The sequence below is a fragment of the Lonchura striata genome, chromosome 7 (assembly GCF_046129695.1).
Source record: "Lonchura striata isolate bLonStr1 chromosome 7, bLonStr1.mat, whole genome shotgun sequence".
Taxonomy (NCBI): Eukaryota; Metazoa; Chordata; class Aves; order Passeriformes; family Estrildidae; genus Lonchura; species Lonchura striata.
The window spans coordinates 16,800,007-16,817,595 of NC_134609.1; the positions used below are offsets into that span (position 1 = coordinate 16,800,007).

A 17,589-nucleotide genomic window follows, 5' to 3' on the forward strand; every position below is an offset into this window, starting at 1 on the left:
GACAAAAGCCTGTATAAAAACTGTCTTCCTAGCTCAGAGACAAGGAAGCTACTCTTGTTTGCAGTGAAATGTTGCAGGTATTTGTTGCCAGTGTGTGTCTCACCTACTGAGCACAGTGTGAGAAATGCTCCTGCTGGTGAGGGCACGGGGAGCATTGCTCTACAGCACACTGGCATCCAGAGTGCCCTGGAGCAATTTCCCCACCCAGCTAATGCAGCAAGGGGCTGCACCACGTCAGAGGGCAAGAGGTGGCCATGTTTCCAAGACAGCCAGAGAGCTGAGCAGCACACAAGGAATGGTAAGCAGATCCCAGGGTCAGTGTATGACAGGTCCTGACTGTGGGATGCTCCTGCTCCCATGCAGGAGAGGACAGGGTGCAGAGTAGGGCAGGTGCAGAATGGAAGAAGTAGATCAGTAAGTTGTAACAAATATATCTTGTTGCAAGTCTTCTATTTAAAAGTGCTCTGGGTGGGAGTTTTCAAGTTTGATTTAATCAAATTCTTCTGTGTACTATTATTCCATCAGAGGACATGGGCACAGACAGTGATGGCCTGTCCCAAGAATGTCTGTAATATTCTCCTGAATCCATGTCAGACTGGGGTACCTGGGAAGAGGTGTGGGTCCATTCCTCAGCCTCTCACATTCCTAACCACAGCTCCCCCCTTCCTCCTTTCCAAGTCCCAAACTGGGACTCACCTCATCCAGTGCCAAGATTCCCAATTCATACTCCTCCCTGCTCCTACATGCTCAGCTGGAAATCCCCTGTGCTCCAAGCAGAGAAAGTCAGGGAACTACTGCCAAACATGTAGTGCTTGGAAGCTGTTTGTGTCTTTGCCTTCTACACATATCACAGTTTGGAAGTCTTTGTGTGGAAACATGAAGATTAATATTCTAATCAAATTACTATTAATGCCACTTAAACAACTGTGAAAAGTTATATATGAAAATGAGAAATTAAACAACACAGTAGTTCAGTTACTATATTAAATATACAAAGTAATATATTTAATCACTTTACTTACAGGTGAATTAGAGATTTCAGTCCTCTGAAAGTATTTCTTGAAATGGACTTAATGTTGTTGTTCTCTATGAACCTGTAACAGGTCGTAAAGTGATTCTGGTCAAGCAATGCCTGGAAATTGGAAGCCCACCCACTCTATTCAATAATGCCAGGAAATACACTTTTGTCCACTCACAAATATTCTAGATGAGGAAGGCCCATGAAAGCATCATCACTAATAACATCAAAAGTGTTGGACGTAAACAACCTGCATAAAGAAATGCAAAACAAAAGACCATTAGGTTATCAGCAGCTTAGAAAATGGTTCAGCAAGGCCAAATTCCCACTGCCTGGTTGCATGTTTTTTTCTGTGCAAGCACTATAGGACTGTAAGGCTGATATATTGCACCACAGTGTGGTGCAAAGGGAAGGATCCAACAATTGCCTACTGGGGCCATCTGATAAAATTCCTTTGACTTCTGTGGGATGTAAATGTGGGTTTATCATGCCAGTAAAACAATGGGATTGTACAAGTGCCTCTGGAGATATACTAGGACAACAATGAAATCTTCAAGTACTACAGAGGTTTAAATTGTCTTGGTTTAAATTGCTGGTTAGCCTGACATCAGGTTGAATTTGCAACACTGGCAGGAAGGAAAATCCTTTAACTCTTAAGTTAAACTTCTGAGTGTATTTAACCCAAGGATACTGAAAGTTACTGTGAAAAAAAAGAAAAATCTCTTAAATTCAGTCAGTGTTCAAGTCAGAATTATTTTTAAGAACTCATTATACCTCTTGGAGATACTCTTAGCATATACATCTAACAGTAAAAATACCAGCAGCACATTTAATTTTATGTAATTTTGTAAGCATTAAAAATGGACTGTATATGTAGTATTGATTTTTCCTGCTTTATTTTTGCTTATCAGCCATGTTAGCATTTGTCCATTATAATCTAGCCCTGGACTGCTACCCTTTTAATGTGGTGGGACATCATAAAGTACACTGGACTTTACCCCAGTGTAATAATACATGCATACCTATATTTTAATCAATTGAATCAATTGACCTGATGGAAAAATAGATTCATACTATGGCATCCTTAGACATTCAGGAATGCTAGATTTCCAAGTACTAATTAATCCACTTAATGAGTTAATCTCTTATGTTGGTGTTTACATTCAGAATAAATTGCATGCAATTTATTTTCTCAGTTGGTTGTTGCAGATTGTGTTTTTTCCAGTTTCAGTATATTTCTATATGAAATGCATGAAAAAAATACAAGCAGGAAATTCCTCCTTTTTGTCAAAATCAAGAAATACTTCCGTTTTAGAGAAAGCAAGTAATTTTATACAATTCTTGAACCAGACAACCGATTTATTAAATCTTGAAACTAATTATTTGATTTTACTGGATAATTTTTCCTTTTCTGCACGCTACTCAATAATTTACAGAACAGGATGGTATCTCTTTAAATAGTATGGCTATTTTAGAGATTGCCAGGCTAACAGCATAGGTCTTGCACTTGGTGAGCTCATTTGCCTTCCAACTCATACCTCTCCCCAATGGCTACAGCAGATGTATTTGATGCACAAAGTATATTCTCCCCCAACTTGTCCTCAAACCATAATTGCTGCTTCCAGGGATAGAGGCTGAAGGTTTGGTGCTGTAGCTAGGGACTGCATCACTTGGCAGGAACAGCAGAGTGCTAGCAGGTACAAATCCTGATGCCATGATTACCTCCCTTCTTTCTGCAGGCTTTCATGTCATCCGTTTATAAGGGCACCCTCAGCATGTTGCTGATACACTGAGGTAAAAGTGCTGAAGATGAGAGCTGGGAGGTTTTCTCTACATTTCGGGAACATTCCTGCTGGCACTTCACCATAGTTGTGTAGGTTCTTTGTATTTTTGTTGTCACATGAAGAGCACAGAGCATACCATCCATACTACACAAGAAAAGCTCCCCTGCACTGGGAGTTTCGGGTCGTGTTTAGCTCAAGGCCATGATTTTTCCAGAGACCATTGGTGCCACTACATTAAAAATAGTAGTAAATAATAATAGCGGCAGAATTACACCATATTTAGACATCTGTGACTGCTGTATTGGAGATATCCAATTACATTTGGACTTCAAAAATGTAATGCTGAAGATTATTTCCATATGTATTTCTATTATTATAGAAATGCATATAAGCTGCTAAATCTTGCTGTTGACTACATTAAATCTACCAATACAGCTATAATCATGCAAAGTTAAAACTTCCTGAAATATTTAATTAATGTAAGTTTTCCATATTCTTATTTCCCTTACTATCTTCTGCCAAAGATGAATTTTTTTTTCCCACGTACGAACTGGAGTGTTGTCCCCACAGACACAATCCTGCTCCTATGGTCTGTGTTTAAGGAGTCAGTTGCCTTAGATCAGCAGACTGACATTCCAAAGATGGCAAGCAGCTCAACTACCACGTTAAAAATATATCTGGAAAACACATCACTCATCAAAGCCCACAGTGGAACAAACCCTGCTTTTCTGGGGTCACAGTTTTTGTTGCAGCATTTATGAACAGCACCGTAGAATGTGCATTTCATTGCACAGTAGAAATGGAAATTATTATCATTACCAAAATGCCATAAGATATTGCCCAAGCCCACTGTGCCAGGCACTATAATAACTCAAAATAAGATGACTGTGTCTGTCCTACTCTACCATGCCCAAATCTGCCTGCTTTGCAGTGGGATTGCTAAGTGTAGGTGGTGTATCGTAGCCAAGAGAGATGATGTCCTACTCACTCTCTTCAGATACAAGCCTCACCAGTGCTGCTGCTTTTTTTTCCCTCTCCTTTGAAAGGTCCATTGCAGCAATTATGTGAAATGTGTCTCTTTTGTGATCTGTGACCACCTGAAAAAAGCTTCTTTGGAATAAAGCACCATGGAAAAGCATTTAGGTTTCCATAGTAACTGCATTTACCTATTTACCCTGTATCCAAAATTGTACAGTATGTCTGCACCTCCTTATCAGCTCCACTTGAGGTAGCAGAGTACAGCCAGGGTCAAGGCTTCAGCTGTCGGTATGCCACCAGTTTAATTTGACAGCCAGAGAGCTCCGGTACAGCAGCATTACACCTCTGACCACATCCAGAGTGCACGGAAGGCGGTTTGGGACAGACATCCAGTTTTGGTTTTGATCACACTGGGGAGTCTGCCTTGCCGGATTTCTGAGACAAATCTGGGTGTGTGTCAGGCTGGCAGCACATCCACTATAAACAGTTCAGGTTACACCCCCTCTACCTCTGTATAGCTCACAATTATATAATCATATGCCCACATTTCTAGGAAAGCCTGCGAGCCTGTAAAAATCCTATGTTGAAATGCAGCTAATAGTTAAACATCCCAAAATATTCTCTTTCTGTGTATACCTCATCACAGTATTTGATTTTGAAATAACTATTTCAGTCTTTAATTAGAAGAAAATTGTCATTAGTTTTAAGACCATGAAATAACAAACAGGGTCAAATCCAGGTCCTATGAAGGTAAACTCCCACTGAAGTGACTAAACTTCCACAGAAGTCAATGGCAATTTTACATGGAAAAGGACTTCAGGACTTGTCCCACCACAGTGATGGGCCTGATCTGAGGGGTTCTGAGCTCACAGTCGATGGGAGTTGCAAATGGACAGCTCTATACTGGGATCAGGTCCCAGGAATGCAGAAAATAAACAAGAATAGTTGTTGCAATACTTAAGTCCTTACTGATATGTTAATTAAAGTATAATTAAGATAACATGCATTCTGTCACCAAAAGCTTCAGCATGTAAGCATTCAAAGTAGTACTGACAACAGACAGCCTTTCAAAATACTAAGTAAAAATTAAACATGCACTATCTTTCAAATTGCTCAAGTCATGTATTTTATGATTTAATAAATCTTCTGCTGCTGTTTCTTATGAAATTAATACTAAGACCCTTTCTGAAATATTTATGAATACATATACACTTCATAACAAAAATTGTATCATATAAATATTTCTCACAGAAGCTGCAGAGATGGTGTGAGCAAAAAACTCCCTTCTGGGATTTTAGTAAAAGCAGATCTCACAAAGGATCTGTAAAGAAGAAAAAAACAACCGTACATTAATGTAGCCCCATATATCCATGATTATAATACTGATCTGGTCATTACAGAGAGATTCATTTATGTAAGTAAAAAAAATTACCTTCCTCCCCCCCCCCCCCCAAATAAAATGTGACAGGTTTCATGTACTATACAACAAAGTATGAAATGTGTGCACATACATAGACAGACAGACAGATGAAAGAGATATAAAAATCAGAATTCAAGGATGCAGCACAATTTTAACACATTAGCTGATGATTCTGAATGCTGGAGGTACTCCCTGCAGCAAGCATCCTTCTGTATGCACTGAGAGCACCACACATCCTAGTTCATTTTAAATCATAAATTAAATAACCAAATGCTTACAGCCCTTACAGTGAGATAACATCAGGCGGAACGCTGCGAGGAATAGATCTGGCATTTTCACATAAAGCATTATCTTTGGTACAAGTACACCAGGCAGGACATTTTGGCTTCACTGGTTTCTTCCCTTCAGTCAGCAAAAGCACAGATAAAAGGCATAAGAAATAAGCAATTCTTCTAAAGGGTCTGCTGGCATTTCCCATTCTTTTGATCCGCTCTCGTTCCAGCCAGTTGAAAGAATATCCCAAAACATGAACAGGGTTCTTTATTCAGCCATTGGATGTCTTTCTCTAAGTCCAGGTCAATATTTGTTTCTGCTTTCCCAACCCTTTTCTTTCTCTTTCACTCTGTTTTTGTAGATAGAAACCTGCAGCTGATCTGTATGTTTCCACTCACTCAGGCAACGTACTGCTCAGAGAAGAGACCTGCGAGGTGCTGTAAGATGGGGAAAATCCAACCGGCTGAAGGGAAAAAAAAAAAAAAAAAAAAAAAAAAAAAAAAAAAAAAGGAAAGAAAAAAAAGACTTGCATCACCACAAAAACACTGAAACACTGAGCACAACACAGCATAGATTGCAAAGTGATGTAACTGAGAAATACACTGCTTTCTGTTTTCACAGGGAGGCCCTTTCCCTGTTTCCAAAAATAGTACAGCAGTATGTTTTGCTGGTGGGTGGGTGAGCGGGCGTGGGGTGGAGTATATGTGTGTGGGGGAGAAATCAGTCATCTCTTACTGGATCCCTACAACCTCATGAACCTTTCAAAATTATGCTTCACATATTGCAAGCAGCAAGACTAATGGCAGTATCCACAGGAAAATGAAATTGAATAAAAATTGCTGCAAAAACTGTTAGATTCATTTTTATCCTTGGCCTTTATTACACATATTTGTACCACTGAAAAACAAGCTGCCACACATGGAAAATATTACAGTGTATGAGAGAATGCTTTTGATTGTCACTCCTAAACAAAATATTTTCTTATGCAAAATAAACCCCAAATATAGCTTTCCCCCCCCCCCCTTTTTTTTTTTCCCCTAAGAAAAAGAATGCTTCTGATTTGTTGCCTGTTTTCTGAGCTGGTTAAATGAAGGAATAGGTAGATCAAGCACAGTTCTATATGAACAACATTAATTAAAAAAACGTATTTTCTTGGAACTGGTATGATTCTTTTAGATGAAAAAAAAAGAAAATTCTCATTTAAACAGCAGCTGTGTTAAACCTGTAGTTAAGAATGGACCTTCTTTGAAGAGTGACAGGATAAGGACAGATCTTGGTAGTAATAATGAACCTTTACAATACTGCCTGGAGGCTGCTATCGAAATGAGTGCTAGGTGTGGTATGAGTGCTCTGTCAGATACAGTCCTCAGCCTGAAGACTTTACTGTAAAGTACATTAAATATAGTATAGGAAACTTAAGCAGCACCTAAGTATTACTTTATTAAGAATGGCAAGGCAAAGCTAAAAAATGCCAAATGGCTGGGGAGCAACACAGGATGATTTTTTGTTCAATATAGTATTGCTGTTAGACAAGTTTTGCAAACTTTAACAGGTCTTAACACTTCCCCATCGGACTGTTTACATTAGACAGCTTACAAACACTACTGGGGTCAACCCAGTGGTACAAACATTTACTACAGTCAGGCTCACTGTTAGCTCCTTCACATGGATGTTGTCTCCTCACCAGGGGACACTAGACTTCCTGATGAGATTTCTTTTGACTTCTGGTTACCCTTCCTTGGATTTCACATGGCCACCTGGCTATAGCCCATTGCTTCTGCTCTACAAGCCACAAAATCACAAGATCAACATCAGGCCATGTCTATCTTCCTCAGGAACCATCCCAGCAAGGCTTTAGTGCATATCCAGGTGCCCACCTGGGATTTGATAAGCTATGGGCAGAACAAGAGCTTGCAAAACTGCAAGTAATTCAGTCTATGGATACAAGGCAGGACTCCAGCACTGCTGAATCCTTGACTGGGTGGTGGCTGAGGTCCATCTCCCAGGGATGAGGGGAAACACCCAGAGCTCACACCAGGTGGTGGGACTGCATCCTCTGAGGGACTGGGTGCAGCCAGGAATGTCCAGAAAGCTTTCAGAGGCAGATGGCCACCTTCAGAGGCTGTGTTGGGAGAGGACAGCACTGCCTGTGCATGGGCACATTTCCTGCCTGATCTGAGCCTGTGGAGGAAAGGGCAGCTCGTGCTTTCTTAGCTCCCTTGCTCTCTGTAACGTTCTTTATTAATTTAAGTGTGAGCCCATGTTTTTGCTCTTAAGAAAACCTTCCCTGTCAGCAGTCCCTCCCTGAAGCAGCACCAGCTAAGAGTGGCAGAAACCACTCTTATTTCTGAGCCCATCCACTTTCTGTAAGAAAATGGAAAAGAATTTCAGTAGTCAAGGCACTGAAATCATTATTAAGCATATGTTGATGCCTTCCCATCCCCCAGTATAAAGATGACTTCTTGCTCTGGAAATTATCTAATTGTACCCGCTGAGAGGGAAGCTAGATTTGTAGGACTTGCGTAAGTAGGCTACACTATCTTCTCCCCTCCAAGATGTCCAATGGCACAGACATGGTGAGGTGAGAACAGAAAATTCTTTTTTCCTGAAAGAGGCCTGTTGTTGTTTGTTTATTCCTGGCAAAGCCACCCATTGCCATGGCAATACTTTGCCATTGATGGTGAAAACCCGTGTTTCATTTCCTTTGGCTCATTCATTGAAATCCACCATCAATTACCTAGGCATTTCTCTTTAATTAATACTCCAACCACATTGTGAACCTCCTGAAAACTTTGCAGTGTAGTGTTTTGGTCGGTAACAAAAGCACATTCTGCAGCAGAGCAGTAACCTGACTCCAGTTTTGTCCATGCAGAGAACCGCCTAACTGGAAGTTAGTTTTCTATTCCAAACCACATGCCAAAACAACTGCTTTTCCAAAATTGCAATATTATGAATATTTATAACAGCCCCATCAAAAGAGAGGCACAATCACATTTTCCAGGGTCATTTTCTGCCAAGCTCAGCATCTCATTTCCTGCCATGTAGCAGTTTCAAACTAAAGCGGTTCATGGATTTTCAGGGGCATAGCTTCTCTCCAGCCCGGCGACACTTGGCTCACCCTTTGCCGATGCCACGGCTGTTTGTTTGCGGGCCAGCGGAGCGGGCAGCGGCCCGCTGCGCCCACGGACCAGCGCCTGCCTCGGTCCCCGCTTGTTTTCCCGGCTGTTTCAGGTACCGAGTAGGCACAATGGCATTCAAAATTCATTTATTTTTCTTTCTGCAGGGTTCCAGCAGGGGGGATGAGAGAGTTGTGGATGCGTTCCTCGCTCTGCTTCCCATCACTTGACGTTCTAGCCGAAAACCCTGCACCTTGCCGTGCCGCGGCGGGGGCCGGCGGTCAGGGCAGGGGGACACGGACACGGCAGGGGTGACCGGCGGAGGGACCGCGCTCGGGCCCGCCACCGCGGGGCCGCGGCCGCGTATCCCGGCAACGCGGCGGCCGCGCCGGGCGGGAGGGGCCCGAGGCGGCGCCGGGGCCGCCCCTCGGCCGCCGCGGCCCGCGGAGCCCCGCGCCGGGCGGCGGGGCCCGAGGCGGCGCCGGGGCCGCCCCTCGGCCGCCGCGGCCCGCGGAGCCCCCGCGCCGGGCGGCGGGGCGCGTCCGCACCGCGGGGCGCGAGCTGCGCCTGCCGGAGTCAGCCAGAGCGAGCACGCCGTACGCACCGATGGGTTCCCGCGCAGCGGCTCTGCGTCCCGAGAAACAAACTGCTGTTTCTTCCATGTATCCGAATTGTCTGCTAATGACAATTTTTGATGATCATTGACCAGCTAGTAAAAATCTCGGTGCGAGTATATGACAGTCAAAATTAAAGCTACTTTTGCCTGCTGCCACTAGAGGTATTCACCACCCACCACTGTTTGTGCTCTTTGGTCAGACTTAGCACAACTTGCATGGCTTCATTTCTAGAGCAAACATATCCATCATCATCATCATCATCATCATCATCATCATCATCATCATCATTATTATTATTGTTATATACGCATTAAGTTTTAGCACATATTCTCCAATATCTGGTTAAAATATTAATACTTCTACGGGTAAACCTATTTGCTAAAATATTTGAGGACAGCAAACACAAATGGTCAGAACATCGAACAAAAAATATTTAAAAAATATTTAATGTTTTTCAAGGTGTTAACTCCATGCCAACAACTATATTTAGATATTTGCATTGGACTAGAATGTTTTCATTACCAATATATGACAAAATTTGCATCAGCTTTCTGTGGTTTCATGCTCAACAGTTCCCTTTGCAGATCCATATCCTGTTAAAGTTACTCTTGATTTCATCCTGCTGTTAGAAAACTGTGTTGCCTTTTCTCTGTTCAGAATGAGCTGCCTGCACATACGTAGCCTAATCCAAAATCCACTGATGGCGATGATGAGACTTTACTGTGCTTGGTGTTAAGCCCATAATATTACACCACACAGATGGGCAATAGTCCAAATCACACCCAGTATTCACTGGTCTCCTAAAGAACAAAACACTGTCATTGCTATGTTACCACTCTGTTTGGAGCAGAAGGATTTTGAGATCAAAGACTCCTACAAATACCTCATGAATCTGAGTTTTTGCTCTCTTGGCTCCACCCTTATAAGAAATTCTGCAGCAAATGGCAAATTTAAAGCAGCTGAGAATGAGGCTGTACTTTCAATAGACAAAACTAAGTCTTGTGAATTCTAAACAGTTCTGAAAAAACTATGCTTCCTGGTGGATCTGGCACCAAGAGTCATTGCCCAGAAGATGCCTTCTGCAGGTTAGGCATAATAAAACTTGAGATGCCTTTACAATGGCTCATAACACAGACAAGCTTGGGAATGATCACAAGACTGCCCAAACCTTTTTATTTGGAAAGTTCTGCTGACTTAGCCCTATCCTGTCTATACAGGTTTGTATTATGGGTATCCTTCTTCATTATACCAGTTTCATTAAAAGCAGAACAACCAGGCGAGTCCTTGTGTCAAAAAAGCAAAGGAAATGGGTGCTTAACTGCTGCCAGCTTTGGAGGAAAGAAAGACTTGGAGGGTGGTCTCCTTTCCCTTATGTAAAGTAGCCAGTTCACAGTTCATGGTGGACTTAGAAGCAATCACCTCTGAAGTGAGCTCTGTGGCCAAAATTTCAGGCTGATGTACAACACCTGCTCCACTGAGCACATCCTGGTGAATGTGCAGGTGTCTCTGGAACTGCTTGTTGGTTTAGGTATACCAGAATTTGACCAATGACAAAAAATATGTCAGGAGAGATGTACTGATACCTGAATGATCTCTCTTTAAGAAAAATAGATGCCCAGTGCATTTCTTTCAAAGGGAAGCTAGGCAAAATTAACCTACTCCTAGGTTTTATTTTGTTGCAACTAAGAACTTTCAACACCGTTATGATTCTTGATGCTTTATTTGCTTCTAAGCTCTGTTATAAACTAGTGTGCTTTGCAGCACCCAACCCAGTAGCATCACATTAACTTCTCTCCTGATAACCAGCCACTTTTCTCCAGACCTACACAAAGTTATTGCTTTGCTTCTATTGTCTGTGTTTTGCCTTGAAAAGGCTAACAGTGTATATTTAAAGTTGGAGGGGAAATGAAAGAGCAAACATACAAGGTCAAGAACAAACCAGAGCCCAATTCAAAGATGTTTGAAGCTGTGCTACTTCATGTTCACAGCAGGAACTGATACCACACCTAGCACAGGGGGAAATGTAAGAAAGAAAACAGTATAAAAGAACATGATATTTCCACCTGCTGCAGAAATCTGGATTTTTTTTTTTTTTTAATCTGTCAAGAAAACTCTCATGAAAAATTGCCTGTAGTTTACTCAGGGAAAATCAATTTCTCCCATGTTGGAAATGGGGACACTTTTGACATGCCCATCCAGTCAACATGCCCATCCATTTCAGTGGAACTGACACACACTCACCACCTAGCATACATCCTACTGTAAGGTTAAGTGCCCTCTATATTAACCTCTCAGCAAGAAGTCTTGCTCAAATATGCATGTTACTTTTTGCCCTTTTCCCCTCTACATAGCTCTATCAGACATTAAAACCACGATACTAGTGAGAGAATCTATGCTTAATTTGTAATTACCATCTTTTTCAGAACTGGCATGGTGACTTTAAGAACATATTTCTGTGCAACACTTTCCTTAATAGGATGGTTTCTCTCTTCCCAACTCTTGCAAGTACTATTGATTCTGCTCTCTTCCACAGATCACTGCTGGTGTTTCTGTTCTAATGCTATTCTCTAAACTAGATTAAATAAATTAGCTGGTAATAGAACCAGAAAACAAGCAAAACAAGCCCAAATCTTTCAAACCCACCCCCCACCCCCACCCCCAAACCCCTCCAAAACTGCTAGACCCAGAACAAGCAGTTGAGGACAGGAGTGGGCAGAGAGCATTAGTTTCACTCTAAGAGGAAATGCATAGGGAGCTGCACACTTGAGGGGCAGTTTCATGTTACAAATGCTCATATTTAACTGAATCATAGGACAGAACTGGTGACAAATTACCTCAGTCTCTACCAAACAGGACAAAATATGAACCTCATAAAACACCCTAGTATTTAGCTTCCATTGTTTAAAAATTATCATCTAACTGGAGGACCGACTTTCAACAAACTGACACTTCATAATTATCATCTCGATTTTGCCAGCTCCTTATACTCTTAATTTGGTATTTATTCATAGAAGGTATCCTTCATGCCTACATTCAAAATAGGATGGATAGAAAAGTCAGTCCAGTAAGAACCCTGTATACAAAACAAAATGTCCCAGATTTTCTAGCATGAGCAAGCGCTTTCTGCAGACCCAAAACAACATGCTACTGTCAGTGTAGCTAAATGCCATTTAATTGGCAGCTAGAAAAGTCTATAATACATTTCTTCATGGAAAAATGTCTGAGCTCTTCCAGTGTGCCAAGATGCTAATTAAAAACAGACGGCGTGTTACAAAATCCTTTCCTTGACCTGTGCTATCTTACACGGCCTTCTGTACTTTTTCATGGCATTAGCTCCCTGAAGAATTATTCTAATCTTTATAAACTTGTCTTTAATTTTCCTTGTCATTTTGCAGACAGAAAAGAAGTAACAAAATATTATTAATTTAAATGTACATAGAAAGTTTATTTGTTACATGGCAGAGACAACAGGCTTTTGAGGAGAAAGTCTTTACTTGTTAAAACCAGGTTTCTATGTCCTGAATAATTTACAATAAAAAAAATAACAGCACCACTGAAGTCACTGAAATACTTCAAGTAGAAGCCTTGCTGGAGTGATATAGATGTAATGAACTGCACAATAAGAAGGATGTGACTCATCAAATACATATTATTGTTTCATCATTGCTAATCAACATGCTTTACAAAGCAGAGATTTGGATCAGCACTGAAAGAAACATTTTAAGGGGTTGGTGGTGATAGTTCTGCAAGTGTATTTTAATGATGTTTTTATTGTTCTCAACAACTCAAGAAATTTGGGAAAATACTTTATTTCAGTAATAGATAATCCTTTTCACCTTAAGTAAATACCAAATCTGCCACCCTACGTTATGGCAGGCACACTGCCACTGCACAAGCCTAGCACAGATTCTCCATCAAATACTGCACCAAGCTGAACTCCAAGGTCCCTTTTTCCTACAAACCATATTTGCCCTGCAGAGGAGACTTCAGAGGGCTGAAAATTTCATTACATCTGTTTGTTCATATGCCAATATGCTACATATTTAGTACAGCTTTAAGAAAAGATTTGCTCTTTTGGCTGCTGGCCCTTTCCCTCTGCAGTGGGAGAACAAAACCAACACAACATCTTTATCTAAGAACTGAAAGTAGTTTTAAATATAACTTTTATGCAATAGAGAAATACACATTTTGGTTATGACTCCTCAGAAGCTAAAGGATTTTCCCTACCTTGAACATGGTAACATTCACATTTTAAGTTCAAAATTATTCCTAATTATCCCTTTTCTAAGACAATAATCCAAATACTATACAGCTGACTTTCATTTTGACACCAATCACTTGTAGGCATCTGTAAGTTTCCACTGTTGCTGCCCTTGTGATTAAGGCAAAGAGTCATTAAAATTGGAGGGCCTAATTCCCAGCCTCAATATAACACATCAGTAAGAAGTAATAAGCTCCTTCATGAAGCAACATAGCTCCCCAGCTAAATAAATGGCACACAGTACTGATTAAACAAAGGCACACGTGGCCTTTTTTCCCAAGATTTTTTTTTTTTTTGGAAGCAAATGGATGAATATATAAAAGACAAGGACAAAAAAACCCCAAAAAAACCAAAAATAGGTTTGGGAACTCAGGAGAACAGTTAAAATCACAGAAACTGAGATGTTGGCTCCTAGGTATGGAAAGGGAGACCTGAGAAATTCACTAGAGAATTTCTTGGAGCAAGTAATGGCTGAAAAGAGCTTGGAACTGCAAATAGTCTCCTGCTGTTCAATTTTCCCTTCACTCAGGGAAATGAAGGCTATACATTCGTTGCAAATAAAGACCGGATGAAAGATAACCAATTCCATTAACAATTTATTTTCTGAAACAGAACAATTGGAAATAGTGACTTTAGATAGCAGCTCAGGTCACAAATAGTAATAATGCTCTACTCTGTTTCTGACACCTCTGCTTCCCCCTCAGGGAGGCAGATATCCCTTCATATGCACATTATATATATATATATACATACATATTAAGATCTCTCTCAAGAGCTATATATAGCTTCTATTCACAGGCAAGCACCACAACCACTTATTCATTCTTTTCATGCTTTACCTGCTGCTTTCAAGGCTGCCCTGATGCTAAAAATAGCTTCGCATATTAGAGGAGGGTTGCTATAGATTCAGAATGGGTGATGTTCCAAAGACAGCAAAATCCCTCCTTGCTGAGGATCCCTGGGGATGCATGTGATGGGCATCTCTGACCAGGGCTGTGATGCTCTTTCATAAAGACTCTTAGGCTCCAAGGATGGGGTGCAACAATTTGTGTTGTTCTTAAGGCTGGACTGAACTGCAAATCAATACAAATCATGAATGTCATCGTAAGTTTAAGGCTTTGGTTTTCATACTGTAGTGTTAGATCACAGTACCTTAATATATTAATGAATATACTATTCATATACTAACTTCATTTTAACTGGGAGAACAATTTAGTATTCTTTTGTATGGGCATATTTTTCTGCAGGTATTGATGCCTTCCAGTAAGAAAATAGCAAAATGCTTCACTAGTCTTCTTACTTTTTCTAGTTCTTAACATTTGTGGCTGGATTATGACTATATCTAAGATAAATGAGGTAGTCAGAATAGTATTTTCCTTTAGTTAACAGACTCATGTTATAGAAACCTGCCAAATACTCTGTTAAGGCTGAGGTTCAAATAAAAGTTTTACAGGGGAAGAGTGGCATGGATTTACTAAACCAAGATTGATAAAAAGTATTAAACCAGATCCTAATATAAATCTAAATAACACAATCCATCTTTTATGAGCAGTATATTTAAGGACAGTGTAATGAAAACTTGACAGAATGTTTTATGAAATGCTACAGGAAATGTTTTTCATTCAAATCTCACTTCACATCCTGACCCTTATCTTCCATGTGGTTTTGCTTCCATTCAAGAAAGGCAGTCATCTAGATACCTAACTGTTAACATTTTGACTTACACTTGAAAACTGAATGTGGTTTCAGCAAGTAGCAGGATCTTCCCCAGGGTACAAGCTGGAGTATTTCTTTTTACTTGCAGTAGATGACTTTCCTCAGTGTTTTTTTGAGTCTGAAATTTTTACTTCTAGAGTTGTGGATATTGCCCAGCTCAGTGTTGCTGGCTATAAATACCATAACTTGATATTTGTAACTAAGTTAGACTAATGGTTGCCATTTACGATATTTATCTTCCCCATTCCACTTAGATGCCATGGAATGAATAGTGTCCTGGAAATACTTTCAATAGAAAGGTTGATAGTATTTCAGTACTTCATGTCTTAATGATATTGGTGATTACATAGCATTAAACTGTATTTAATTTGAAATATAATCCCTGTTATTTCCAAACCCTGAAGATCAGTAGTATACTTTTACTAATAAAAGCTCACTTCTAGCAGAATGGCTATGGTATTATTAATTAAATTACGTCTCACAGCAGTACTGTATAAGCATGCTCATTAAAAACTGTGAAATAGGAACTTTTAACTGATTCATCCTACTTCAGTGCTCAGAACAGCTTTTTTATATCCTGTATCCTTCAGTTTTCACTGAAGGATCAGTTACTGATCACCTCAACTGGGTACTAACAGCCTCAACATTCAGCTACTGTACTACTTTACTCTGTAATCCCACTGAAATAGGAAGATAAAGTGAGGGTCAATTCTGTTATCATTACATTATTATTGTGCTCTTATACCTTAGTTTTTTAAAATCTGACTGTGAGATTCCAAACAACTGACTGCAGCACTGTATATTGCAAATAAGCTCTGATTTTTTTTCATTGCTTAAGGACAACCAGTGGAAAACACTGTGATGAACTCATCTTACCAGCTCCACAGTACAGTTTCATGACTGGCTTTCTGGATTCCTGAGTTGAGAGCTCAACTTCTAAGTAAAGATGAAACATTTCTCTAAAATTAACAGGTATTTTCTGAACATGTTTGCAGGAATGAGACTGTACATCTCTATTAGCATTACATCTTTGACTTCAAGGCACCTTTCTTTTCCAGGTTACATAGAATGCTGGGTGCACAAATAGTGCTTAACTGCTTGCATGATTCAGATGACAGTGACTTGTCTGTCACCTTTTTATATAGAAGATTCCAGATTCCAAATATTCCTTGTCAATGATTTGTACCTTTCCTCAATTCTCATAAGCGAATATGATGAATATATATACATGGTAGACATTATGCACAGAAATGCATCTCGGGAAAAGAGGGAACATGTATCTTTTTCACTATGGTTTAAAAATGCAATGGACTTTAACTTTGCTCATGTATTCTTCTTTTCCCCTTCTAAAAAATTTAGTGGGAAACAATGTACTTTAAAGAAAATAAGTCATTGCTTGTCAGTTGTTTTCTTATTTATTTCCACATTACTAGATTTTCATTCTCTTATTATTTTTTATGATTTTTTCATCTTAATATAATAACTCTGATATCAAACTGGAAAAACAAATTTGCCTTTCTATTTATGTAATTGAATGCCATCAGTCACTTTCCACCAAAGCAGATCTAGTCATAAAAGTAAGATTAGGCATTCTTTGCTCTCTTAGGAAATAGTTCATACTTCAGGGAATTTAAGCATAATGAACTTCTAAAATCTCCTCAAATGAAAACAGGAACATGGTGGAGGAGTCAGTTTCTGTATTCCACTTACTTAAGTGAAGGTTGATAAAACTAAGAAGTAGTATTTTGTACATACTGATAATTACTTTAAATTAAATTCCTGATAGGCTGAAGTCGCTACTCAAGTTTATGCATGCTTATATGCATGTAGTGAGCTTTGTTCTGAGCAGAGTTGCCAGACTAAGCTGTGGAGACAAAATTCACCTGCCACAAAACAAATGTGGAACTAGCACTGATGATTAAAGACACTAGACAAGAGCCTACATAATATCTTTAGGAGATTTATTTAGTAAAATTCTGTACATTTTGCAAAAATAAGCCTAAACTTTAAAGATAATTCTGGGAGTTGAATCTAAGAATTACTGTTTTATTAAAGTCTGATTTATTATTTCCATAATTGAATCAGTTAGTTTTTACATTATCATAATGCTATTATTTACACTATACATCTTATCAAGGACTTGCAGGAAACTTTATTTTAATGAAGTTTTTTGAAGTACACAGAAATTTTAGGAACAAGGTTGATGCTTTGAGCGTTCCCTTAATTACAACATAATTAATTAATTAAGCAATCTGATTTTCAAGATAATATTATAAGATTCTTACATAACTCTGTAGTCACAGGCAATAAAACTAAAACAGATATTAGGAATTTAAACAGTTATAGTTCCTTTATAATGTATCTGTGATTCTTTAGAATGGAAGATTCTTTAGAGTGGAAGTAATG

The 17,589-nt window shown here is 39.6% G+C and overlaps 1 protein-coding gene across 5 annotated transcripts in view; it reads right to left on the minus strand.

The window, feature by feature from the left end:
• Nucleotides 1-17,589, minus strand: part of LGI1 (leucine rich glioma inactivated 1) — a 29,495-nt gene that overhangs the window by 6,370 nt on the left and 5,536 nt on the right. For 2 of the 5 annotated variants that reach the window (XM_021539681.3, XM_021539673.3), the window contains exons 2-5: nucleotides 5,488-5,936; nucleotides 5,030-5,101; nucleotides 1,197-1,268; nucleotides 1,023-1,094 (exon numbers count right to left, since the gene is read on the minus strand). In XM_021539681.3, the coding sequence (XP_021395356.1) occupies nucleotides 1,023-1,094; nucleotides 1,197-1,268; nucleotides 5,030-5,101; nucleotides 5,488-5,678 (407 nt within the window). In that variant the 5' untranslated portion in view covers nucleotides 5,679-5,936. Of the gene's footprint in view, nucleotides 1-1,022; nucleotides 1,095-1,196; nucleotides 1,269-5,029; nucleotides 5,102-5,478; nucleotides 5,976-9,193; nucleotides 9,261-17,589 lie in introns of those variants that run through there. The other 3 variants (XM_021539700.3, XM_077784638.1, XM_031505259.2) reach the window with 3 other exon arrangements.